Below are 27,709 nucleotides of genomic sequence, written 5' to 3'. Positions count from 1 at the left end.
AAACTCACCTCCACAATGAACTCTCTGTCACGCTGTTGAGGTTGAAGTCAAAGAGTTTGGTCAGCATCAAAATCACCTGCAGAGTGAAACAAGCCTGCGATCATTACTCACATTGATTAATTGGTAGGCTGTTAAAATTTCACCATATTAAAAGTTGCAGTCAGGATTGGGGCAACAATCAAGCCCATTACACTGGGCCAATGCCCTCCATTAGATCAGTACTGTTCCCTTTATTGACCTTATGCTCTCTCTCTGCTTAATTGGGCATCTCTGCATGTCTAGACTGTTTTCTGGTAAGAACCTTGCTAAATCAAATCTTATTGTATGCCACAGAAATATCTCGATGTAGCATCATCAAGACGTAGCCTCTGTTTCTTCATTCCATTATTTTTCGCCCAGCTTTTTTGCGGGTCAATGTTAGAAACATGATGAAAACAAAAGTCATTCCATTTGCTGTAGCTGTTAAAGTGCAGCCATATAAAGTAGTCTGCGCTTCTGTGGATGGAGAAGGCTCTTTTTTTTTATAAGATCTGCTTTTAAAAAACAAAAACAAATCAAGACTTATTACCAGAAAGACGCGCTGTGAGTAAGATCTGTCGTTCTGTCTTTGCAGGCAATTATCAGTAAAACGCCCCGTCAGCTGGGCTCCCGCTGGAAACACCATCACTGACCATGTCAATTTAGCCTGAGGGCTTCTCATACTGTAAATACCATAACAAGGCCGACCGAGTGGAGGCAGCCTCCGGACAGACACATGCTCTCTTCTGAGCGCTGACAGCACTGACAAGTGCAGACAAGCATGAGGGCACTTGTCTTGCTTTGAAGTTGTGAAATTAACTTTCAATGCTTCAAATCTTAGAATGTTTTTGCATCTCTGAATAATGCTGAACATGTGTCCGTTATGCTGGGAAATATCACTGAAGTGTCATCATTTTAAGCCCGAATATAAACTTCCTGCTTCCTGGAATGTGTCCACTCTCTGTCCGTCTGTAGCTTCATATGCATTAATTTTTAGTACGTAATCCAATTCACCCTCTAACCATAACAATTCCTCACCCTTAGCTGTCACACACGGTTGTTCCACGATGCACAGAGATGTTCCAATCAACCTACGCCTCTCAATTAAATAGCAAAGAGCTGATTTCTTATTTTCATGACTCAAGCTTGGGCTTCTTCGAGAAGGATGATGGTAAACTGTCAAATTACTTGATAGTTGTTAAAGATCTTTGGTGCATGATAGACAGGTTTCCGCATTGATCAGCGTCCGGCCTCGCTTTTGCATCCATTAAGTATTGATCCTGTTTTTGTTCTTCTGCCAGGATCATTTTTTCTGCAAAATCATGAGCATGAAAATGTAAGAATGTGATTGTGTGTGTGTGTTTCACTCGTCCTTTAGTGATTTTCTGTGAGCAGTTAGTCTCCTGAGAGGCCACCTACAGTCCATTAAAGCTCCAAGGAACATTCATAAACCGGCATGAACACATTAGGTTTTACTGGAACCAATAGAAAATGAGAGATTGTCGAATGGTAAAAGTGGATGAAGAGTTTCTTCCAGAATCTTTCTTCCACCATTTTATCTTCTGCCCTCTTCATGTGTGGAACTAGACAAAACGCTGTGGCTGGATTTAAACAGCCTGGTATTTTCTAGTCTTAAAATTCAGTTTCTACTACATCTACAAGTAGAAAATTGATTTTGGCAAACTTTGAACAAATCAAAAGCTGCTTTCTCTGCTGAGGCCTCACTAATTGTCTTATTTCCTTCACTTGAGGTTGAGTTGATGCCTGAGGTGAAACTAGATTCAAAGAATTGCCCCAAGGACCTGCCTGGGGAGCCCAACATCAGTGATGAGGAACATAATTATTTTACTATTTTGCATTTTTCTGTTACGTAAAATGTAGAAATTATTTGCATTTCATTAAATGTGACTGGACAAAAATCCTGTACCAAAACTGTTTAAGACAAGCTATGAAGATCTGAGGGGTCAAAGGTCAAAGGATAGTAGTTGTGAATATTGGATAATACTTTGGAAAAGTTGATGATTATAATCCAAAAGGCCGGAGTTCTTCTTCAAGATGATTAAAACTAGTGAAACAGCAGCAGAGACAGACTCAGAGGGGAGACGTGATCAGAAAGGGAAGAAACCCAACCGGAAATAACCCTAAACTAACTAAACTGAGCAAGTACAGACAAAGGCTGTTGAAACTGGATCCCGGAACCTCTGGAGGTTGTTATTACATGGGTCATAACCTCGTCTCAACACTATATGAATGAGACAACCAGGCCTAATTTCCTAGGAGATTTAACAATGTCCACACAGCTGTACTCGGGCTGCTGGTTGCTACCAAAATATCACCCCCTCACTCAGAAAGGTCACTCTTGGACTGTATGTCACGAGTTATTGTTGGCATCTCCCCACGATGCTGGGCCTGACCAAAATTTCAACTCTGCCCACCCAGGAGGTTATTCAAGGTCGAGCAGCAGTGTGCAGGATTTTGGCTCCTCTGTAAATCCAAGGACAAATAAGCAAGGTGGGTGGACAAAGTTTAACTTTTGATTATTATCACTGATTAATGTTCCGTTATAGTCATCTGAGCAGCCCATGTGGCCTCGTGAGGGAATCTCAGAGGTCATTGTCAGCAACATACAGTAAGCCAGTATGTGATTATAATATCACATTAATAGACTAAACCAAAGTAAAGTAGCCCTTGTGAATTGTCAATATGTCAAACAATGAAGTTTAAACATCTGTCTTCCCTCCCTCCATCTCCTCTTGTCTCCTATCGACATCTCTTCACCCTAATTACCCTTATTTTTCCCATCTGAATTATAATTGTCCCGACTGTCTTCTTTCCTCAGAATGGCAGATAATGTTGGAGGGGGCCCTTCTGGTGACGCTCAGCTCAGATAAGGAGGGGAAAAGGGGAGCTCAGGAAATATCACAATTGGACCGCTTCATGGTACCAGTTAAAACTGGCCGATTGCTTGTGTTGGAGTCCACATTGGAGTGCAACCTAACAGTTGTGACTTGGATGGATGGATGGATGGATGGATGGATGGATGGATGGATGGATGGATGGATGGATGGATGGATGGATGGATGGATGGATGGATGGATGGATGGATGGATGTTACTAAAGGCAGTTACAGTTAAGTTTTTTTTCAACACAAGAACATATAGAGCATATATACATACAAAATACACAACCTGTTTAGCTTTGCTTTTCTAATTACTAGATGTGCTGATGTGACCTTGTAGGTCAAGGGAAAGTATTTTAAATGTAATCAGGGCAGCAGAAATCTTTATGGGCAGACAACGAAGAGAAATCTGGTTTCTCTTGCTAATGAGCTGAAGGCTGAGCTGAAGAACTATTTGGACATCGTGATTACATTGAATTCCAATAGTCCAGCCTACAACTAACGAATGCACGGACTAGCATCATTCTGAGCCACTAAACTACAGATACAGATCTTGATTAAAGATTACCCCAACATTCTTCACAGGCAATGTAGAGCCTAAAGAAATCCATCCAGACGAATAAATATTCAAATATATTCCTGTTAATAGGAGTTTCCTTCGCCACAGCTGTGTGTTCGGAGGTTGGGCTCTCAGGAGCTCTAAAGCTTGAAACTTGAAAGAGAAATTGTTCCAAAGAGTTGTCAAAGTTAAGTTTGGGGCAATTTTGCCATTTCAATGGGTGAACTGAAGAAATATCGGGCTGGAATTATTTTATGTGTTTTTGAAGCTTATTTCAAGATTAAACTGCACATTTAAACAAAATAGGTCTGGATGTCACCAGAGAGCTGGAAATACTTTACACAGTGAAAAGAGGGAGGCAAAGAACTAGTGAGCATCAGAGACATTGTCCAATTTAAGCAAGGATCAATGAGTCGGTCCGAAAGGTGGCCAAGCGAAAAGATGCTAAATAAATACCTGAGGCAGGATGCTGGGGAACAACAGCTGGAAGCACAACGGGACAACAAACCACTGCGCAGCATGGACCAAAGCTAAATTCATGAAATGGCACGTCAAAAATACTATCAGAGGACAGAGGATGCCAGCAGGTCCACGGAATGCTACCATTCATGCACCAAAGGTGGTGGAGACCACATTGCGACGTTTCAAATACAGATGGACAAACAGGTGATGGCGAACCAGCGGGACACTGTTGGGGTGGACAGAAGGCACAAGAGGACTGTGATGGCAATGCTAAATAAGAGCAACATCAGGAAAAAGGAACTGGAGAAATAGCACAACAGCTGGAAGGGATGTTTTCAGGCAGACAATCTCACATCAGCAGTGTAACAGCCATACGATATTAAGTTACATTTAGTTAATAAATTGGGCTTTAATTCCAAAAGTTTTCCTGGATATTAAGCAGTATAAATGTGTTATTACGGCCTTTCAATGCTCTACAAATATGGTCTGTAATAACATGGTGGTCCACTTTGAATTTCATCCTCAAGATTTTGTTTTCCATCCTCTTTCTTCCACCATTCCATCCAATTCGTTTGAGCAAGTATTCAGCTGCTGGACAGAATCTTTTTATTTATTTTTTAACTGATCCTTCAAATTAGGAAGACATCTGTGTTGAGCTGGAGGCAAGAACTAACTGAGGCAAGTAAAGCACAAGGCATCAACATGGCACCATATAATTGTTCTAACGACCTCTAGCTATAGGTGGCTCCATGTGATGGGTTCAACTGACAAGCCTAAAGACATCCGCGTGTCTCATAAGGCTCGTTGTTCATCCATGGGCATGTTTGAGTTTTTGTTGTTTGGTTTTGTGTGTTTTTAAAAAGAAAAATAGGTCACAATGGGAAATCTGGCATATTGAAAATGGTCTGGTTAAGCGGTTAGAAATCAATATTGTACATTAGTAAATGATTACTTAGTGCTCTTGCAACATAAATGCAACTCACCTATGCATACAGGCTCATATATGTGCCATAAAACAGGCAAAAGACTGCTTGCTCTGCATCAAATTTGGGTTACCATGACCTCTTTATCACTTCCGGTTCTCCTTGATAGTTGGTAAATTCCTTTTCCGGTTGAAAGAGTTACTTGTAAATTTGTTTTGGCCACTTGTAAATGTGTCACAGCTTTGTAAAAGTGTCTCACGTCTTGTAAATTTGTTTTCTGAAATGTAAATTGGTCTCAGAACTTGTAAATGTTTTATGGCAATGTCATTTTGTTTTCTGATTTGTAAAAATGTTTTCTAAAATGTAAATTTGTCTCCAGCTTTGTAAAAGTATTTTGTCCCTCTAGGCCACTGTAGAAAACAGAATAGAAAGGTCCGCGTTAGCATCATTATTACACTGCACAGGATAAATTGTTGAAAATGTAACTCAAGCAAGCAATGAAAATAAGATTTATCATAGTTATCGTTATTGTTGTTATTATATGTAAAATGTTGTGTTTGGTGGAAAGCATCATTGTGACCATGGTGAACATATTGAGTGATTGTTTAGCCGGGAGGGATTAGCAACCTACAGTTAACAGCACAGGCACCTGCACCGACTCCACTCACGCCGACGAGCACAATTAAATCAAATCCCACTCGATGGAAATCTGCCATCTTGGGTTGGCTCTACTTTGGTGCCATGTGGTCTCAGATCAATGATTTGGAGGATATTAATGATGCTTTTTTTGGATAAGCAGATTCCCTTTATTATGCTCTTTCATCATTATCGGACCTAACCTCATTAAAAATAAATTCAACAAACTAATGAAAGAAATACTTGTTTAACATAGGGTTCAGCGCATTTCAAGACCCATAATATCCATTTGTTAATGGAAAGCATTGCTTGGCAAGCCGTGAGCAGTCTGTAAAAGATAGATAATGAACTAAATTAATCCATTTGGGTTAATTACACTGATTCATTATGAAACTGTCATTGTGAAGTTTCTTCTGACTACAGAAAACAAGTCTATAAAAGGCTTTTGAAAAGCTTCTCTAGCACCACAAAGAGCCCCAACTTGCCCTCTCTAGTCTAGGATCATATGAGATTTTGGTGGGCCAACATGGAGATTGTGAACTTCGGTAAATCCGTAAAAAGCTAATCTAAACACCAGCTCAGGCATTTTGTTGTTTCCCATAATATATGGAATTACACCTGCAACCTGTCCTGATGACTGCACCTTCGTCATTTGGCTAATTTTGAGGTTGCATGCTTATATGCATGTGTTTGTATAAAACCCATAAAAAAAATCAATGCAAGTGAAAGTAAATATGGATTTCTTGAGGATAATCTATACAAAAGATAATAAATTCAACTCAAAACAGATTCTAAGGCCTTCAGCCTTTAATGCAAGGTCTACTTTTTGCTGCAAAATGTGGGAAATCTTCTTGCATTTCCTCTGTATCTGTCACTGGTGCCTAGGCACCAAGTACATGGTAAATGCATTTACTGCGCTCTGTGGCACAGACTCTCCTCCCAGGCTTTCCCTTCCAGCATGTTAATGTCTGGTCATCACTGGAGTTGTTTAACTGCATGGACCTCATTACTTAAAATCCTCCAGTCTGAAACAGAAGGTCAAGGATCAGCAAAGCCTCACTCCTGGCCAAGCTTATGATTCAATTTGATGCAATTCTCTGACTTCAGCTCCCTGATTACCACACATCAGCATGCCAGTTTGATCTGTCTAACTTCAGAAACATGACATCCGCTCATCATTTTTTTAACCAAGAACTGGCCCTTAAAAATTATTTCACCAATGTGGAAAAAAGTTGTTCTTAGCATGCGCATAAAATAAGCATTAAACTGCATATAGAAAACCAGACTATAATGTGCACCATGGAGGTGTTCCCATTGCCATAATTGCTCTACTAAACGGAATGAAATAATAATTTATATAAAAGAGGTTAAAAAAAGATGTTGAAACACTTTGAAACATATACTGAGGTTCTACATCCGTCCACAGAAAGATGCAGTACAACACCAACGCACAGATAGAGTTTCAGCCGCATTAATGCAACTTTAATGTTGCGTATTATTCCTCAAAAAGATTCCCTTTGAAGATGCCTTTCCCTGGGACCTCTGCAGGCAGTTGCATAGTAAGAGTAATAAAGATTTAGGAGTGAATAGCACCGCACATTTCCTTATCAGGGTTCGACACACACAGACGATATTACCATAACCAGCTGAGGCAGATTGTCATTGCCAGCAGAAATGTTGTTGTCAGCAGAACAAAAATGGCAGGATAAACATGCACATTCCCGATCTAAAACCATTTAAGGAATGAAAAAAAATCCATCACATAAGAAGCAGCCTTTAAAATCCTATTCATTATGATGCTAATAGGTTTTGCTAACTCCTCAATACTAAGTGCACAGACATGCTAAAAATGCTAACACCCCCCCCCCCCCCCCCCCCTTCCCCATTTATTCCTAAAAAATCAAGCATAAGACACAGTTTCTCTGGAATTTCAGGACTAATATGTGTCTAACAAGTCTAATAATAAGGCAGATTGTGTGTTTCATCGATGCAAATGTGATGGTCAATCAACAAATGAGGCAACTTCACCCTTTTAAAAGAAGTCATTTCATCTGTGTGTGTGTGTGGTGTGTGTGTGTGTGTGTGTGTGTGTGTGTGTGTGTGTGTGTGTGTGTGTGTCTGTTTGTGTGTGTGTCATAAATTGAGCCATTTCACAGAGAAAATAAATGTCCACAGGTTCCGAGATATGTCTGTTTTGGATTAACTTCATCATAAATGCAAGTTAAATGAACATTATGTGTCCAGCTGATTCTAATTCTTGGTTTATGTTTTGTATTTTTCGATATCATTTCTAAAAGCTGTTGTCTTATAAATAACAGCTATGGATAGTTGTCTCCAAAGAGCATCAACATCTCTTGTCAGTAAGCTACATTTAATATGTAAGGCTATGCAATGTGAGGCATATTTTTTATTTAATATTAAGGTGAGGGGTTTTTGACCAGAAAATGCTGATGTCACCTACACATGCAAAATTAGCAAGAGCAACTGTAGACTCCTATTATCAAAAAAGCTCATGCTAAATATTTCCCAGTACACACATGAATAAAATTAATATTTAACTTTTGGGTCAAATAGCTTAAATCATTCAAATTGGGTATCATCAATATTGTTATTATTTGTATATCTCATGATATAAAAAGTTCAACTAAAATTCTCCAGTTGATGTAGGAAAACAGTCCCTTATTGGAGGCAGGAGGCAGGCAGGAGGACGGTGGATGTGGCCTCTGTCACATTAAAATAAATGGGGAACAATGATGAATCGTTCCAGAAGAAGAGCAGGAAAACTGCAGTTTCCATCCCGTGATGGGATGTCAGACACAAATGCCCCAACGCTGCCGCGGCAGCAGCGTCGCCTCCTCAAGCTGTCAACCACCAAAAGAAAGAGATTATTGAGAAATATTTGTTCACCTGCTTTTTCTCATCATGTTCTCTCAGCCAGAATTTTGATGAACTCCAGGCACTATGAGACTGTAAATATGCATATTTTCCTTCTCTAAATTATTATTCTGATTATTACCATTATTAATATTAGACTAGTGAAGATAATCAATATGTATTTTGTGCATTATGTTGACTATGTTTAAGCAAATCTGTAACTTGCTGATTAAAGATGAAAAAAAAGTTCAATGAGACCTTTGGTGTCTCATTTTATGCTATTGATGAAATTTGAACTATTAAAGACAATTATCTTGACTAGATGTAAGGCTATTACGCTTTTAAATCCTAATTCTGAACCAAAAAAACAACATTCAATATGGCCAACTGGCACAGGTGCAATAATGGGACCACAGATGCTGATGCATGTCATTAACTTTCATTTTATGGATGAGGTGGCTCTTCTCCAGCTACGGAGCATCTTCGTCCCCACTATGACTGCCAAGGTCATATCTGATAAAAGCATGACGAAGCAGCAGCCTGTCATTCTGCTGCCCCCCCATCCAGACTCCTCTCTGCTCCCTCAGTACCTCTCGTTGCAGAGAGGGGCACCGCTGAGTTGGTAATTACAAGTCGACCCACAGAGTTAATTGAAAATTGGACAGGTCCCAATCTGATTTTATCCAAATCAAGATGTTAGCTATGTAAATTATCTACTTTCCCACGGGGAGTCATGGTGAGTCAAAGTCACATTCCCCCCCGAATGGCAATGAGCTGCTGCCTATGCAAAAATCCTGAGGGTGGATTTATTGCGATTTTCAACAAGTGTCGCCACGACAGGGCTCAGCCCTTCACGCTCTCGGTGGTGGCCGACGCGGTCAGGGTCTCCGTCGCGAGCCAAAACTCTACTGATGCCGCTGAAATGCAACGCAAACGTGGCAGAACTGAGGAAGCGTCTGTGGCCTTGACAGAACTCATTCTTTATTACAGCAAATCACTTCAGGAACATCCAAACTGTAATAAGCCTCTAAGAATAATTAGAGAATGATTATGTTATTATCACAGGTGGAGTAAGTAAGTAACCTGGAGGTCCAGTACTTTGTGACTGTTCCCGTTTGACCATTGTGATCCTTGATGCTCAGGTAATGACCTTTGGGGTTTGAAGCCTTTCTCAACATTGTGTTTTTGCCCGCTGGTACCCCTGAGCAGCCATCGCCTCAGACGCCTCTTGATAGTCCTCATTTCAGGACACACCGTCCAGCTCCCCCTGGATTCTCTTAGCAGCTCCAAGGCTCCTAAAAGCTTCTGTTCCCCCATCGTTGGACCACATTATTGTCTCGCTGTCACTGTTACAGGGTTTTCAAAGCGATAGCTTTCACAAACGTGTTGCACGTGTGACTTGTAAATGACGTCAATCTCCTGGCGAATCAGAGTTTTAACAGGCCTCAATTATTTGGCCTGAATCAACGCTGGCTGAGTTCTTACTATTTTACTACATCTAGCATAAAAGCCTGCAAACCCTGTCGAAAGATATCTGTAACTTTAAAAAAGAATATATTTGATGATAATAATAACATGGTTTGCAGGCTTTTCTGCTAGATGTAGTAAAATAACAAGAACTCAGCCAGCGTTGATTCAAGCCAAATAATTGAGGCCTGTTAAAACTCTGATTCGCCAGGAGATTGACGTCATTTACAAGTCACACATGCAACACGTTCTACTACCTGTTACTACCCAGGTTACTACCTGTTAATAATAACAGGTAGTCCCTCTTTTTAAGAAGGGGGACCAGAGGGTGTGTTCCAACTATAGGGGGATCACACTCCTCAGCCTCCCTGGTAAGGTCTATTCAGGGGTACTGGAGAGGAGGGTCCGCCGGATAGTCGAACCTCGGATTCAGGAGGAGCAATGTGGTTTTCGTCCTGGGCGTGGAACAGTGGACCAGCTCTACACCCTCAGCAGGGTCTTCGAGGGTGCATGGGAGTTTGCCCAACCAGATGCAGATGATGTGGTCCTGTTGTCGTCATCGGCCCGTGACCTCCAACTATCACTGGATCGGTTCGCAGCCGCATGTGAAGCGGCTGGGATGAAAATCAGCACGTCCAAATCCGAGGCCATGGTTCTCAACCGGAAAAAGGTGGAGTGCCTTCTCCGGGTCAAGGAGGAGATCCTGCCCCAAGTGGAGGAGTTCAAGTACCTTGGGGTCTTGTTCACGAGTGAGGGAAGAATGGAGCAGGAGATCGACACGCGGATCGGTGCAGAGTCCGCATTACTGCGGACGCCGCAGCGGTCCGTAGTGGTGAAGGTTCCTACCCTCACCTATGGTCATGAGCTTTGGGTCATGACCGAAAGAACAAGATCACGGGTACAAGCGGCCGAAATGAGCTTCCTCCGTAGGGTGGCTGGGCTCTCCCTTAGAGATAGGGTGAGAAGCTCTGCCATCCGGGAGGAGCTCGGAGTAGAGCTGCTGCTCCTCCGCGTTGAGAGGAGCCAGATAAGGTGGCTTGGGCATCTAGTTAGGATGCCCCCTGGATGCCTCCCTGGTGTTCAGGGCATGTCCCTCCAGTAGGAGACCCCCGGGAAGATCCAGAGACCCAAAGCTCATGACCATAGGTGAGGGTAGGAACCTTCACCACTACGTTGGAGAGACTATGTCTCTCGACTGGTCTGGGAACGCCTGGGGATCCCTCCGGATGAGCTGGAAGAAGTAGCTGGGGAGAGGGAAGTCTGGGCTTCTCTTCTTAGGCTGCTGCCCCCGGGACCCGGCCCCGGATAAGCGGTAGAGGATGGATGGATGGATGGATGGATGGATGGATGGATGGATGGATGGATGGATGGATGGATGGATGGATGGATGGATAATAACATGCTTGGTGGAAAATAGTAAGAAAATGATCATAAATCAATGACCAAAAGTGTGGCTGAGGATTAAATGTGCAGAAAAGTGAAGCTCTGTGCAGGAGATGGACTCATTGTGATGCACAATGCAAAAACTTAAGTCAATGATGATTAATTGTTCTCCCAGACACGACTTAGAATATTATTTTCCAGCTGTGCTGCTAACAATTCTCCTGGAAACATGATAAGCCTCAAGAGCACCAACACTTAAATAACATAATAATAATAACACTCAAATTTTCTACACTTGAGCAGGTTGTGAATGCATGACATATGTGTTTTCCTTTGTGGAAGCACATCTCTGGGAGACTCGTTTGCACACAGACTCCCGTAGTTTCATTACAATGATTGATAATGTTAAAGCTGCAAAAAAAATTGTCTATTAAGGACTGAAACAGCGGCAATTTGGTCATTTTCTTTGGTGGTTTTCAATATTTTCACAAAACTGAGATCAATTTTTATTTTCTCTCTCCTTCCTTCCTTCTCCAGTTTTGCACTAGCACAGGAAGTGGATTATTCTCTTTACATTTAAAGACCTCAAATCCATCTTTGGCTTTTCAATTTTCCAAAGTTTTAGGATTTACCTACAGGGAGCAGATGTGCATCCCCCCCTTCCCCATCATATTGCCTGCTCAAGGTTTCTTCCTGTTCAAGGAAACTTTTTTCTGGCCACTGTTGCTTACTAGTTGTAAGAAGAGACCCTTTTTTTTACCGCTGCTCCAAACACCTTTACTGCTTACCGTATTTTCCAGACTATAAGTCACACTTTTTTTCATAGTTTGTCAGGGGGTGCGACTTGTACTCCGGAGCGAATTATATGTTAAATAAAAACATTATTATTACCGGTCGATCTTCGTTACTATTTTACTACATCAAGCAGAAAAGCCTGCAAACCATGTTATTTTCACACTGACAACCACAAGAGGGAGCTCTAGCCGTGTGTACCTGAGGAACAAGTTCCTTTAGCGACACAGAAGAAGAAGCAGGGCTACGTCTATTGAGTTAGACTTGATTGTTTGGTAAACTTGCTCCGATGTTATTTATGCTATAGTTATCTGAATAACTGTTAATATGTTACGTTACCAAAGCAGACACGTACTCAGTTCGTTGTGGGTCATGTTGCTGAATTTGTTACGTTAGCATACTGTAACCCTATTGCTAATCCATTATTATTTTAAATTGCCTTTCAAGATGAAGTGTATGTTCTTGGTCTCGGATTTTATCAAATAAATTTCCCCCCAGTGCGGCTTATATATCTATTTCTCTTCTTTATTATGCATTTTTTGGCTAGTGCAACTTAAACTCCGGAGCGATATATAGTCCAGAAAATACGGTACTTTTCATATCAGAAAATGCTGATTCAGGTGGTTCTTTTTTTCCCGACACATCCACCAAGAAAGCCAGATCCAACAACCACACAGATCCAGTTAACAAGCTGGTATCCTCCCCCCTCATTCCCACGAAAGCCTTGATGTCATAAGCAAGGGGGGGAAAAGTGCTATGGTATCTTAGCTCGGCTCAACCATCGGACCTCAGTGTGAAGAAGATCAGCATATTCTACAGAATTTGGATGGTTGGTGACGGGTGCTATAACGCGATTAAACCACATAAACCTTTTGGTAATTTGAATTGAATGGAAATTGGACTGTTATGCTATATCGATATTGATGTTATATTGATCGAGTGGTGAGTGACCGAAAGGGGCCGAGTGACGTGTCGGAGCCGTCTGCTCTGCGCCCACAGGTGACCAACTGGCCCTACTCATCACAGCTGCTTTGCCATCCGGGCTTTGGCAGAACCAGACGCAGGAGCAAAAAGCAGTGGCGAGAGCCCAAGTTGGAAGAGAGGGTTCGTTTCATATGCAGTCTGTGCAGACCCAATCTCACATTGGCTTCACAAAAGAACGGCTCTTCAGACAACTTGTTATCACATGTCTACTCTTATCTCCACCTACTGGTCCAGCGTGCAATTACCCCCCACACACACACACACCTCCGTTGCTCCCTGGCCTGTAGTTGGGAGTCGCTATGGCAGCAACTCTTGGCCTGGCCTCCAGGTGTATCAGCAAAAGCATTCTCCATTTCCAAAATAACTAACCTTGTTGCTGCCTTCCTTCATCTGCCCGAGTCCTTGAGATTGCTCACCCGACTCTGCTCTTCAATTGAGAGTTGTGGTTGCAGGCAGGTAATTGGTGCGCTGGTACTGGGAGCGCTCGGTGCATTAAAGCTTTGCTCAGCTTTGTTCTCTCTCTCTCAGTCTCTTGTCGGGTCTCAGCAGCTGGTTCTGGTCTCGACAGTCATTCCCTGTGATTTCAAGTTGTTTACATTAATCACAATTAAAATATTCATTTCAACGTCCTCCATTATGTCCTTTCCAGCATTTGTCATTCCTTCTACCCTTTTAAAAATCAAGCCAGCGCCAGAGAGCCCATTAGTATTTCTTTGAGTCACAGATCCTCTTCTGAAATCCACATCCTGAGCCTCCTTGTTCTATCTGTTCATGCCATAACCGCTCAGAAGGAGGGAGCCTCTTTTCTTGGTTGTAGCTTCCTGGAATCTACTTTTCCTTAGCTTGAAGGAGAAGTTATGGTTCCTGTAGCTTGACGCCAGCTTCACCAGGGTTATGTGTTCCCCGTTGCCAGTTGATGCCTCTTCGACAGGTACTTAGGAAACTGTTATTACTATCTTGTTCAATACTACCTGTTGTTGCCAGGTTGCGTCATACCATCATACATCATAAAATAAAGTAAAATGAACAAATTCCGCTGTGGTTCTTCATCACTGTGAGAGTTTGTCTTGCGTGTCTAAAGGGGATGCAAAGACCCCTGACATGCTGTCAGCATGTGATGAAGCAGAATGCACAAGAAAACACGCACCAATTAAGCAGCGACATGCAGGGTGTTATTACAGGAGAGAGAGATTAAATAATTCCTTAAGGAGAGAGCATATCATTATAGTCCTGAACACCTGACACCAATGTGGCCTACAATGCTTCCAGGACCATGAAGCAGAACTATGCTAATGTCATCCACCGACCTCCATGATAAAATATGTTACTGTTGTTGTGTTAATAGGACTTTTTCAAGAATATTGTAGCCCGGTAGCTGAAAGCATTCATAAACGCATGTCGACCCCATGAAAATAGATGTGTGGTAACCATTCTGGTCTCACGATTAGGTTGCTGATTTATGACAGGAGTAGCAAACTTTGTTTAGGATATTAAGAGAGGCTGGGATGGGAGCGGCGCTTCCCCTGAGCAGATGGCCCCTTTTGCTACAATTGCTGTTGTAAGCACTGGATGATGCAAACTTTAATGAGTTTAATGCAAAACTTTCTTTCTCCCGCAGCTGCTTTGCCTCGGAGTCACAAATCAATCCATGCTCGCAGGTAAAATACAGCAGCGTGAGGAGGAGGAGGAGGAGGAGGAGGCAAACGCTGACAACAGGAACAAAAGGCTCGGCAAGCCTTCCTCACCCATCTGCAGCCAAAGACGTTGCATCAAAACTCGTAAAATCCAACAAATTTTTGCCCCAGCGTTATTGGTCTCACACCCACTTCAGCCAGCAATGTGTCTATTTACATATAGCTAAAAAGAAAAATGAATTAGTTCTAATTGAGAGTAATGTCAGACTTTTTTCTCATCATCTTTGCGACATAAATCCAAGCGAGTGCGAACTTGAGTTTACGCTCATGAGTTTAGCTTTAAATGCGGTTAATCACAGTTCATTCAGGATCTAACAATGGGGACAATCACTTCTTCACATATCGCCAGGTTTTTACCTTAAGAAAGGAAATCCTCATTTAAATACTGCATGGAGGATGTATATGGGAGATCTTTGTGAGAAGAAAGAAAGAAGAAATGGGGGAAATACTAATAAACAGCACTATGCGTATAAGATGGTTAAAACACCTTCACTTCCCTTTGTAAGAACATAACAAAAATCCATAATTACTTGACGGCCTCTGAAAAGACCCTTTTCTTATTAAAATTATATTGTAAAAGAGACAGAGAGCATTTGTCTGACAGGCTTTTTGGGGGATGACAAATGGTGGCACACAATGTGTTGTAATTATGCAGAGTAATGCAGTTCTCCATAAAGCTCTTTTCTCTGCAGTAGTTTGATAGAGACAACAATCCTGGAGTGGCCTCAGACAGACTCCCAGCTGTCTGTCCGGGCCCGCTGCAAAAGGAGGACAAGTCAGGGGTTCTTTTCCAACTTAAATGGCTGGAATTTGAATCCATGTCATTGGACTTCAATAGCACCAAAATAAACTGACATTTCACTTATATGATGTTTAAACTCCTGCTTTCTGCATGGGCAATGCATCATTTGACCGTGACAAAGGTGTATTTTATAACCACTAAACACAGAATATATGGCAATATTAAAGAAAATGTAATGCATATCTTTTTTAATAATATTACATTCAGGTTTTTTCCAAATCAGAGAAGAACACTTATGATCACTCTTACAGACTGAGATATGGAGCAACCTAAATGTTCTCTGCCCCCAACATCAATAGCAATCAGAAAGTCAATGCTATGCTGCAAGTGTTCATGTTTGAAGCCATGACGAGCAAACACAACCTGTCCCTTCCTCTGGGTGTCGACGTGCTGAAGGCTGCATCAAAATAACCTCAATGTTATAAAGTTAAGGAGCTCCAGGGAGAAGATCAGAAAGCAAGTTGTGCACTGAAGGATTGGCACAAACAGGGAAATGGTAACAAAAGGTGGATCATCACCCACACGCTGATGGTGGGAGGCAAAAAAAACAACAAAAAGCTGTGATTTAAATCAAAATAAACTAGATGTCGCTCAAATGGTGAGGTTGGAATCTGGTCTGAGCGTAAATACAAATCACTCAGCTCAACACCTCTCACCCAAGGAGTGATCTGACTCATAGCAACAGAAAAAACAAGGCTGCTATTTACTGTTTTCCCTGAGCTGTAATTACACATAAATGTCAGCAAAGAGCTGTAATAAGCTCATCACCATTCTTTGTCAGTCAGATAATTCTGATGGGTTCAAGACTATATTAACATTTCAGATGTTAGCGTGTGCTAGCATGCAGCTTACTTGCATTTAGCAAATCGGGTGGAGCAGTACCTATGGGAGCATCTTGAACCTTGTGTTTAAAGTAAAATCTTTTTATTCAGATCAGAATTGAGCAGCTATGCTTTGTTATAAGGTTTGTGTTGTCTCATCGTTGGTGTTCTTTCATACTGCCACGTGGAAAGAGTGCCGATATCAGATGCAGTGACTTTATGCTCCCTACAGGATGAATAAACACAAGTCTATTTTGGGGCTAGCTCTATTTTTTCTGCCTACCCTTTTCTTAAACAGTGCCATGAGTGGTAGTTTTTCCCTCCTCATCTCTTCTCTCTCTGTTGGACTTTTATTTCTCTTTTTTGCTTCCCCTTGTTTGTCCCACACCTCTATCGGAACTCCCGTGTCTCCAGAAGTCCTGCGGCTGTGCCTGGATGCCAGGCAGCTGGAATGCATAGACATCATTGGCTGAATAGCATCATCGTGGGAGGGTTTAAATCATATCCAATTGGTCCAAGTGTTTCCTGAGCTGCTGTGCAAGCAAAATTAGAAGCGTCCTGTCAAATATAAAATGGCCTCGTAATACATGAAAACCAGGTCTGCATACTAATAGGAAGACACCTGTTCCCAGGCCAAGATAGTGGCCAGTCTTGCTATGTATGTGACATATGTTAGCTAATCGGTTATTTCATTATGGAATATTTTTTGATTTGTTGATTATTTGGGGTTTATTTTGCCTTCGGCCCTATTGGTTCACTTCAGTTCAATGTGATTGATCAAAATAGTACATTTAGTCTGTTTTTTTTTGTTTTTTTTAAATTTAAGTGTGATGTTCTGAACATTGCAACCAGACTGGAATCAGAGCAGCAGATAAAAAATTGGCCTATTGTGAAAATTATTACATCGGTGGTTTTGCTGTTTGGCATTTTGATGAAGTTGTTATGAGTGAAGGAGAGAGATGATAGAGGTTGGAGCAATTGTTCTAGTGTTATGAAAGTTTAATCTCTCGCCTCTGCAGTCTATATGCTGAAGTGTCCTTGAGCAAGAGTCTGAACTCCAAAACTCCACCCAAACCTTTTGCATTGCGACAACTTAAAGACGTCACACATGCTCAGAGCTGACCGCTATTAAGCGGTAGAGTGCAGAAGTCACTGGTTTGATGCCTTCGCCCTGTGCTCTCTGTGTAGCCGTGTCCTTGAGCAGGACACAAAGCAACACGTTGTTCCAAATGTGCCATGAAGGGTTTTTTGATGACCTGGTGGCACCTTGTGAGAAATCCCCTTGTAATGACTTACATTTGACCAAAAAATAAAAGAAAAATAACATTGCAGACAATGTTATCAAAAATTACATTATATACAATCTTAGTGGAATTAGAATAATCTGAACAGAATAGGATCATTTCTCTGTCCCTGCAGTGTTTATTCATCAACTATTGTGTTGGTTGTAATTCAATTTCATGAACTAACTGAGTAGATACAGAATGATAAACATGCATTTTAAAAAGTAACTATTCTCAACATGGCGTCTGTTTAATCATCATGTCATTATAATCTTAGCCCTGCTGAGGTTGACTCTATTGCGGAAGGTGCAGCAACCTCACTGAGAATCACGCCTGATTCTGTTGCCCCCCTGAAAAAGAAAATAGTTAATCAGAGGAGGTGTGCCCCCTGGTATAATTCACATATCAGGACCCTCAAGCAGAAAGTGCGCAGACTAGAAAGGAAGTGGCATTCTTGTAAAATAGACAGCTATCATGTAGCCTGGAAAGACTGTCTATTAGTTTACAAAAAGGCCCTTCGCAAGGCTAGAACAGCTTATTTTTCTTCTTTAATTGAGGAAAATAAGAGCAACCCCAGGTTTCTTTTCAGCACTGTGGCCATTTTGACTAAGAGTCACAGTGTTTTAGATCCACGTATCCCTTCTTCCCTTAGTGGTGAAGACTTCATGAGTTTCTTCACTGATAAAGTTCTAGCTATCAGAGAAAAAGCTAACCAGGCCATCCCAACAACTAGACCATCACCAGATGTGCTGACTGTGGGAACATACAGGTTCTCCAACGAGCCCTTAAACTCCTTCAGTCCTATATATTTTTCTGAGGCGTCATCGCTAATTCAGAAATCCAAGACCACCACGTGTCTTTTAGATCACATCCCAACACACCTTTTGAAGGATGTTTTACCATTGATAGGCAGTTCTATCCTGGACCAGATCAATGGTTCTTTAGTGACAGGTTATGTACCCCGGTCCTACAAGGTGGCAGTGATTAAGCCGTTGCTTAAAAAAACATCACTGGATCCTGATTTGTTAGCAAATTATAGGCCGATATCCAACCTTCCTTTTATCTCTTCTTGAGAAGGTTGTGGTGACTCAGTTACTGGAGCACCTGCAGAGAAACAGCCTGTTTGAGATGTTTCAGTCAGGCTTTAGAGCTCATCACAGCACAGAAACAGCACTTCTTAAAGTTACGAATGATCTTCTTATAGCTTCAGATCATGGACTGGTTTCTATGCTGGTTCTGCTGGACCTCAGTGCTGCTTTTGATACAGTTGATCACAGCATCCTGTTACATAGACTGGAACATGTGATTGGGATTAAAGGGACAGCACTAGACTGGTTTAGATCATACTTATCTGATAGATACCAGTTTGCTCATGTCCATAGTGTTCCCTCCTCATACAGTAGGGTTAGCTACGGAGTTCCTCAAGGTTCTGTACTTGGACCAATCCTTTTCACCTTGTCCATGCTTCCCTTAGGGAACATTATTCGGCAGCATGGGATAAATTTTCATTGTTATGCTGATGACACTCAGCTTTATTTATCCATGAAACCAGAGGAGACAGAAGTTTCAGACCTGTTTTAAAGACATAAAGTCCTGGATGTCTTCAAATTTCCTCCTCCTTAACTCAGGAAAAACTGAGGTCATGGTGTTTGGTCCTGAACCTCTTAGGGATAGATTAGATCACATGATCACTCTAGATGGTATCTCATTAACATCTAGTATTTCTGTGAGGAATCTAGGAGTAACTTTTGATCAAAATCTCTGCTTCAACTCACACATTAAAACAGTCTCTAGAAGTGCCTTTTTTCATCTGAGGAACATCACAAAGATCAGGAAGCTACTGACGCGGCATGATGCTGAAAAGTTAGTCCATGCATTTGTTACTTCCAGGCTGGACTATTGTAATTCTTTATTATCAGGGTGTCCAAACAACTCTTTAAAAAGCCTCCAGTTGATCCAAAATGCTGCAGCCAGAGTTCTGACAGGTATTGACAAAAGAGATCACATAACTCCTGTACTGGTGTCTCTTCATTGGCTGCCCGTTAAATTTAGAATAATTTTTAAAACCCTTCTTTTGACCTACAAGGTCCTCAGAGGCCTAGCTCCATCCTACCTGGAGGAGCTAGTGACACCTTACCAGCCCAATAGACCGCTCGGCTCTCAGAATGCTGGTCTACTTGTGGTTCCCAGAGTTTCTAGGAGTAGAATGGGGGGCCGAGCATTTAGCTACCAGGCCCCCCTGCTATGGAACCAGCTCCCTGTCCAGGTACGGGAGGCTGACTCCATCGCTACTTTTAAGATCAGACTTAAAACCTACCTCTTTGAAAAAGCTTATTGTTACTAATTCAGTAGTTCCAGTTACTATCATAGATAGACAAATTATCATACTTACGGGGTCGTCTAATCATTAGGTCAATATCTTAGCTATGCTGTTATAGGCCGAGGCTGCTGGGGTCCAGAAACATGATCACCTGACAGGCCTCTGTCACCCCACTGGGTCATGGTTTCCTCTCCTCTCCACTCCTTCTGTATTCATTTACAGGTATCGCCGCCTTTGGAGCTGCGTGATGACCTCCGGCCCCGCTGACCCACTCGGCTTGCATAAATAGTGTATTTTTGTATGTGTTTCTATGCTCTGTGCCTCTCCTCTCCTCTCCATTCTATCATCTACCCGTCCTCCCCCTTCTCCTCTCTCTCTACCCAGCCAGCCATCAGCAGGAGGGTCCCCCTACATGAGCCTGGTCCTGCTCAAGGTTTCTTCCTGTTAAAGGGGAGTTTTTCCCTGCCACTGTTGCTTGTTGGGGGTTAGGCCCTGGGATTCTGGAAAGCACCTTGAAACAATTTTGTTTGTAAAAGACGCTATATAAATAAAGATTGATTTGATTTGATGTATTAAGGTTCCGCCTTGTAACTATTTGGGGAAGAACTCTGGAATCAATCCAACTAAATAAGTACTATTAGAAGCCCTTTGAATGGGCAGAGATTAATGGAAAAGCAATTTATACTGTACATTTCCCCATAGGTGGGAATCCAGAGGGATCCTAGAGAATCCTCTCATTTTCCCCCAGTAATCATATTATTGCAAAGTTGTAACGTTTACTAATAAATTATATGAATTCACATTATTTGATATTAGAAAAATACTTTTTGTTAGAGGTGCTTTTGAAACAGTGCTGTGAGATTAGTTGAAGGAAAAAGTATATTATGAATCTTGTGCACGTTGTCATGGAGATGCAGCTGATGAGTCCTGTATTAATTAGTATGGAGATGATTACTGATTTTAAAGAAGTTGTAGATGGAACTTTAAATCTGAGGATACTTGGCGATCCAATGAGAGGCTGAACTGAACTCTGGTCTCCCCTTCAAAAACTTGTCTTTTCAAATTTTTCTGATACTTCAGAAGAAAAATTCTTTTGAAAATTGTGAACTAAAGCACGGGGATGTTGGTCCTGTTTGTACACTGACATTGAAATGAATCGGCCTCTGTCATTGAAAACTAGACTCATAAACTGATTCTAAAAGCTTTAACATCCTACTTAAAAGATAAAACAAGCCTTAAACAATGACCACATTCAAGAACATTTGAGAGAGAAGCTCCATTATTTTTCCTTAAAGGTATAAATATAAAGTACTTCAATTGAGAAACTACTTGAAACCTTCAGGCACTTTACAGTTTAAAGCACATTACAGTTTGTCAACCCTGGTTTATCATTGAGATGTTTTCCAAATTTAAAGATAGAGGAAAGAACTGCCACAGCCTAAATGACCCCTCATTTCTCTTGATGTGCCCCAGCGGCACAAAAAAATAACAATAAAAAAGCTGCAAATTTCCACATGGAAGCGAAAGTGCTCAAAGCAGCGATGCATCAAATTGCGCAGATTTGATGGAATATTCCAACGTAGGAATTTTGTGGACTCATATTTCTATTGTGTGTTTTGGTGTGTAATCATGAGGGTAGGGTTTGTGTCTGCGGCTGCTACAGACGCTGGTGCATCAGTCTGCTGGCGGGGGAGTTGGGGGGTGTTTGGGTGGGGGGGTTGCGGCTAATATTCAAACAGGGCTCAGGCATTGTCATTTTCAATAGTGATGCTTCTGTCTCCTGTATCTAACCTGATTCAGTCAACATCTGAGAGCAGTGTGTGTGTGTGTGTGTGGGGATGGGGGGGTTTACACCTACATAAGGGCTATGATGTTCCTTTCTTTCTCTATGCCTTAGAGGAATCTAAGAGGTGTCATGTTGCTGCAGTGTCTTTATTCCTTTAAATCGTATTTATTTATCCATTCATTTGGATCCATTGACTTTTATCTCAGGAAAGCGTTGATTTATGAATACAAATTTAGCCTTACTATGTCAGAATAAGCGTTTGTCCGATAAAGTAAGGTTATAATCAGATGGTAAGTGACAGCAAATGACAACAGGGATGTTAAACATGTGCCAACAGTTGAGCCGCTTTTTCCAGATTACAGTATGATGTTGCAGATTCCTCTGCCAATAATGGGGACCCAGCCGAGGCCTGCGGGGGTGTGCGCTGTGCAGAGTGGTCGTGAAACTTGCAATGCAGCAACGCAGAAAGGCTTCTGATCTTTGACTCTGCCTTTAGTATTGTTCCTTTCCACAGCTCTGCACCTTCTCAAGACTGTCACAACTCCTAATATTCTGACTTTAGTGCTGCCCTCTCAGGTTTAATGTATTTGCCAGGGTTTCCGAAAGTAGTTGAGGGGCAGAGCCTTCATCTTTCAGACCGCTGTTCCTTGGAACCAGCTCCCAGTCCGGGTCAGTGTTCACAACCAAACCTAAAAGCTTCCTTTGTGATAAAGCTTATAATTAAGGTGATCACAGGCCTTTCCTCAGTTGTGCTGCTACAGGCTTAAACTCCAATGTGCCTCATTGGGGCACCTCTCTCTCTCTCTCTTGTTCTGCTTTCTTTTCCCTGATTTTTCTCTACACTTATTTGACATAAAGTTAGGATTACTGCCAAGGCCTTGTCTTGCTTTTCCGACTCTTACTGATCCCGGATACGGTCCATCTGTCATAGCTCGCTGGCTTGGTGGGGACAAGTTCAGTGTGTTGAGGAGAGAACACTGAGTGGTCCAGAAGCCCACATGAGGACATCAGAGGATGCACCTGGGCTCATGGATGTAATTTCAATTAGCAGAGATACACTTAAAATTCTGTATTTGGACATCATGATTGTTGTTCTCTGAACAAGTGGCTTCTGTTGCACTTGTGTTCATCCCAGGAAGATGCATCAATCATCTCTGCCTCTCCCTTTGCTTCTTTTTCCCAGAAATGTTTTTATTTTAAAGTTATTTCTGACCCGGTCTGAGAGTCTGAGGACACAGGTGTACAGATCCTAATAAACATCTGAGGCAAATGTTTTAAATGACTTAAAATATGCCCAGTCTTTGAAATGAGGTGGCACATTGGATCCATCTAAATACACATTTGTTTTTCTACGTCTCGCCCTTTTTTTCCTGGTTTTTGGAGGTGCACGATGGGAGCTGGGTGGTGCAGCCATATGGAATGGCCATCTGGACTGAAGAACACTAACTGACTCCATCCCTGACTCTGGAACCACGAGCACCTGGTTAAGCTGCCAAGCTGGGCCTTGGCATCTCCCCAGAAATGGAATGTCCTCTCAGAGATGTGTGTCCTCAGCCTGGAAGGTTACCAAAGTAAGTAAAGGAACATCAAAAGCTAGTGCTGCTGGAGGTCCAACACCCTCCCCAACAACTGATAAAAGGATGTCCAGAAACGAAGCTGAGCTTTAATCTGTTAAGTCCTCATAGATGAGGAATCACTGTTTTTACTCTCTTTAGTAATCACATAAGTACATGAACATATAAAGAACACGTGTACGTGCAATCATTGAGGGAGAAGAGCCAGAGTGAACAATCTGCTCTGAACAGGCGTGTTGAGCAGTTGGGGACCTGCTATCATGCTGGTACCGTGCTTCCGAAGAAGAAAACCCTCTGACCCCCTGGCCCAGTCCTCAACTGCCTGAGTTGCTGCCACATCAAATGAGGGGAGTTTCACTCAATACCACTGCAATAAAAACTTGGGCAGTATTTATACTAGCAGCACCAGTCCTAATGTACAGTCATTACAGTCATATTCTAGCTTAAAACAGATGTTAATTTGCCATCACTCAAGTGGAATCAGATTAAATTTTCCACAGTTATTGCTTTTTTGTGTGTGTACAGTATCTGTCACTCATCTGATCTAAAACATGACCAATAAGATGCCTGCTAAACGTCACTGTTAGAGTCGATCACTTTTGCGTCACTTGTGTCATCTCATCAGCACAAAAAAAGGCAGTGAACACATGCACAACCCATCCTGCCCAGACCGTAGATGACGGGCAGCGGAGCGTGAAGTGAGCGGAGCCGAGCAGAGCAGGAGGAAAACACAAGAGGACCTCAATGGTGCACTCGATGGGTGTGAGTACAAGAAAACAGAGAGAGAGCCATTAATGAGTTTGTAGTAATTTGCACACACTTTATGAGTTTTTGCTTCTCTTAAGCACAACTTGCTTGCTGGAGGGTGGGTGCTGAGGGTGCTGCAGCTCCCCCTGTTGGCAGGACATGGTGCCATTTGTTACGTTGCCTGCACTCTGTATCTGTTTGGGTTTTTATCTCCTTTACTCTCACTTATACCCGCAGAACATCAAGAACATTGAGCTTATGTAATGAAATACAGCTTAATCAAGACACAAAGGTTCGAACAATATATTTTAAAACTACCACGTAGGAACTGGTCTATAATTAAAATAGAATTAAAAGGCCAAGAGGAGACTAATGCCAGGACAGAGACTTGAGAAAAGTCAGGAAGACCCAAGAGCTCTCTTGACACCTTGGCTGTAACCACAATCTGTGAAAATTTTTGTCTTAAACAAAGAAACCATGATCCAGAGGTGGGTCACTGAGGCAGCAGCCGAGCAGAGAGGTCCAGATTTCCCACATTCACAGATTAATTTATTTATACAGTAGATTGAGCAAGTGAAGTATTGAGTAGGTTGATATTGTTTAGACCCATTTTATGAGGTATTCAACCATGGATGCACTGAAAGGTGAAATAATTAGACCCCTGTATTACTGATGCCCCTTAACAAAGACCTGAACTTCTGATGAGGTTTAAGTAGAAGTCAAACACACTTATCCAACCAAAAGGTGAAGGAATGACTGAACGGAAATTCAGGGTTAATTCCGGCACGTATCTACATATACCATTATCACATGAATCAATCATGTGTAATAGCAGGTGAATAGGCTCTCACTATGATGTGCTGCTGAAGCTGCACTATATACTGTTTATTTTGCTGCTCTCTAATAGGTTATGATGGTTGGATGTGGATTTCAAGGCCCATGACAAAAGCAGTTGGGCTGATCAAAGCATCAGAGTGATACATGGTAATTCACACGGTTGAGCTTAATCGGTTTAAGCATTAGCAAATGTGGCAGGTAGCGCATCTCCAGACGTCTTCATCTGTCCTGGCTGAGCCTTTTCAAGGCTGGCTCCACAAACAGATGGAGCCTGTCAAAGAGTAGGAAGTGATTTATTTTGTGGAGCAGACATTTTTTAATCATAAAACATACGGGCACCTCTTGTGAGGCCTTGCAAGTGGCAGAGTAGAAAGCTGAAGATCCATGACTTGGGCCAAGGCGTAATAAGAATGTGGGACCCTTTGATGCATCTTTTATAGTAATCACTACAAATAACAATGTTCCATACAAAAGATGAAAAGATTTCAAAGGACTCTAAAGTAAGTATTTAGTGTGACGCTCGCCCAGAAACTAATAGTGGGTCTTTTATTCATAGTTCAGTCTTTACAGCCTGAGGAATTTGTAATTCCCCACAGTCGGTGTGCATTATTAAGAAAAAAAATGCCGCAACGTGCCTGCAAACCGTTTAACAGCTACACTGTGACAATGATCTGCCTGCCAAAACTCTTCCCCTCCTACCTGTTTCCATCAGAAAACCATAATTGGGACTCATTTAGTTATGGATTATGGATTGTGAGTTTCACGCCGTGAACTGAAACTCATTTGCTTAATTTGCACAAATGTGTCATTATATGCACAGATGCTGATGTAGATATTAGTTACAAACTGGAAGAGGCACTAAATCTTGCAGCGTCACCTTTCAATCATCTTGATTAAAGGCAACAAAGTTATTGCAGAAAATATTTGTAACTCTAATGGTGTTAATAAGATCAAGGCAACTGAATATTCAACACATTTCTTCATTAATGTTTGATCATTAGCAGTAACATATTCAATTCTTCTGCACCTCATTCCACTGAGTTCACAGACAGAACCGCTCTGTCCTAAACCGCCATCCCAGCGAGCTAAAATGAACATAATGAACTCCAAGTGCTCACACTGCGTTTGCTGCTTTTCATGTGAGGAAGTGGAGGAAATATGAATATGGAAGATGGGAAAGCACATGTTCATTAATGCTGATCTGCAGACAGCAAAAAAAATGGGATGCAGAGGTCTGCGCAAGAGACGTCCACAGAATGTGAGAATGGGCAGAAAGGGTTTAAATCCGCTCTGATCCACCACTCCAGAAGCTGCCTGGTTCAGGTGACTGCTGAATCCTCTGGATCTATCACTACCTTTGTCTCAAAACATGGTTTTCATCTTAAAAAACCTTTCAACTCCAAAACCCACCACCATAATCTCACTCATACTAATCAGGGGGTAAAACACATCTGAGGACGTTGAAACGTGATGATGGTACAGCACTTCAAATGTACGGATTTCAATTGAATTATCAAGGTAGAATTTATTAAGGTGGAATTATTAAAGTGGAAAAAGTCTGTTTTTTACCAAAAAGGAATTTATTCATTTTACTATTGGGAAGGAAAACAAAACATTATAAGGCCTCAGAGAAGAACCCATCACGCATTGCTTCTTGTCAGTTTATGGTATTTCAAGAGCATCCACTAGAACTCTTAATCAGCCTCTTTTTTTCTGTCTTTTTTTCTCCTCTTTGCTGATTCCTACTCACGGACTGAATACTCATGTTAAATCAGAAAGGTTTCTACAACATTTACATTTGATAAACTCATTTTTGTAATTATTTCACATGGACATTTTGCCTCTGGAGGGAGGACGGAGAGCTTTGCATCCTGATGGCAAGTAAACACTGCTCACTGAAGCGTGACGCCATATGCCAGCCAGATCAGGACTCTCGGGCACGTGCCTGGAGGACCACTTGGCACACACGGTGGATTTGGTCATGCTGAATGCTTCAGTGTGTCTTTATTTTAATTGCAACCTCACGGGAGGTTCAGTAACAGGTCTGAAAGCACAGAGATTAAACTGGATACATGTTATAACGTGAATGTATCCAGTCTGATTTGATGTAGAACAATGAATCCAGAGGTTCAGGAAAATAAATTAAGGCCATTTCAACACCTACAACAGCCGTTCCAATATGGACACCAGTGGTTGGGATGACACTGTACAATCTTACTGTCAATAAAAAGCACCTATTTTAACATTTCTAAAGAAATTAACATGAACAATGTCTCTTTTAATAACAGTTGCAGATATCTCTCTAGATGGATAAACAGACCCACTCGTAAATTTTCGCACCATCTCCAACCGTGTTGATGTAGTAACAACGGCTTGATTACAGCAAGTCCAGTGTGGGTTGAACGAGCTCATAGTAGATTCATCTCACCGCTGCTGCACACTATACACTATAAAAACATTTGAACACGTGGTGGTAGATTCAAATGTAATCACTTTAGCATCTTCAAGCATCCCCTCTGCTGAAGAAGAAAAAGAATGAAATTATGGGGGAGTCATGCAGGTGGATGTAAGTGTACTCTATTGTGCAGATTGTCTGACGTCACAGTGCAATCTCAAGCATTCCATATGTTCCCTTGGAGGAGCTGCTGGAGCCCTGTATGTGGCTCACATTAACACATGCTCTAGAAGAAAATTATGGGATGTTTCATTTTTTATGATTGCTATTTTAACGCAGCCGTTTTTCGACTGGAGGACGACTTTGAGCAGCACATATGCCATATTAAAAACCCAGCGTTCGATCGCAGGAGCAGGTGCAAAGTATTCAACACCTGACATTTTGTAATGTAAA

At 41.8% G+C, this 27,709-nt stretch overlaps 1 protein-coding gene across 4 annotated transcripts in view; it reads right to left on the bottom strand.

Moving 5' to 3' along the window:
* Positions 1–27,709, bottom strand: part of LOC130527137 (VPS10 domain-containing receptor SorCS1) — a 69,336-nt gene that overhangs the window by 36,916 nt on the left and 4,711 nt on the right. For all 4 annotated transcript variants that reach the window (XR_008950941.1, XR_008950940.1, XM_057035330.1 and 1 more), the window contains exon 2: positions 9–76. Coding sequence is in view for 2 of the 4 variants with exons in the window: in XM_057035330.1 (XP_056891310.1) it covers positions 9–76 (68 nt within the window). In the remaining 2 variants the exon portion in view is untranslated. The remainder of the gene's footprint in view (positions 1–8; positions 77–27,709) is intronic.

The sequence above is a fragment of the Takifugu flavidus genome, chromosome 6, assembly GCF_003711565.1.
Source record: "Takifugu flavidus isolate HTHZ2018 chromosome 6, ASM371156v2, whole genome shotgun sequence".
Lineage (NCBI taxonomy): Eukaryota > Metazoa > Chordata > Actinopteri > Tetraodontiformes > Tetraodontidae > Takifugu > Takifugu flavidus.
Note: the sequence above shows the minus strand (reverse complement) of the source record. Positions and strands in the feature narration are given on the sequence as shown.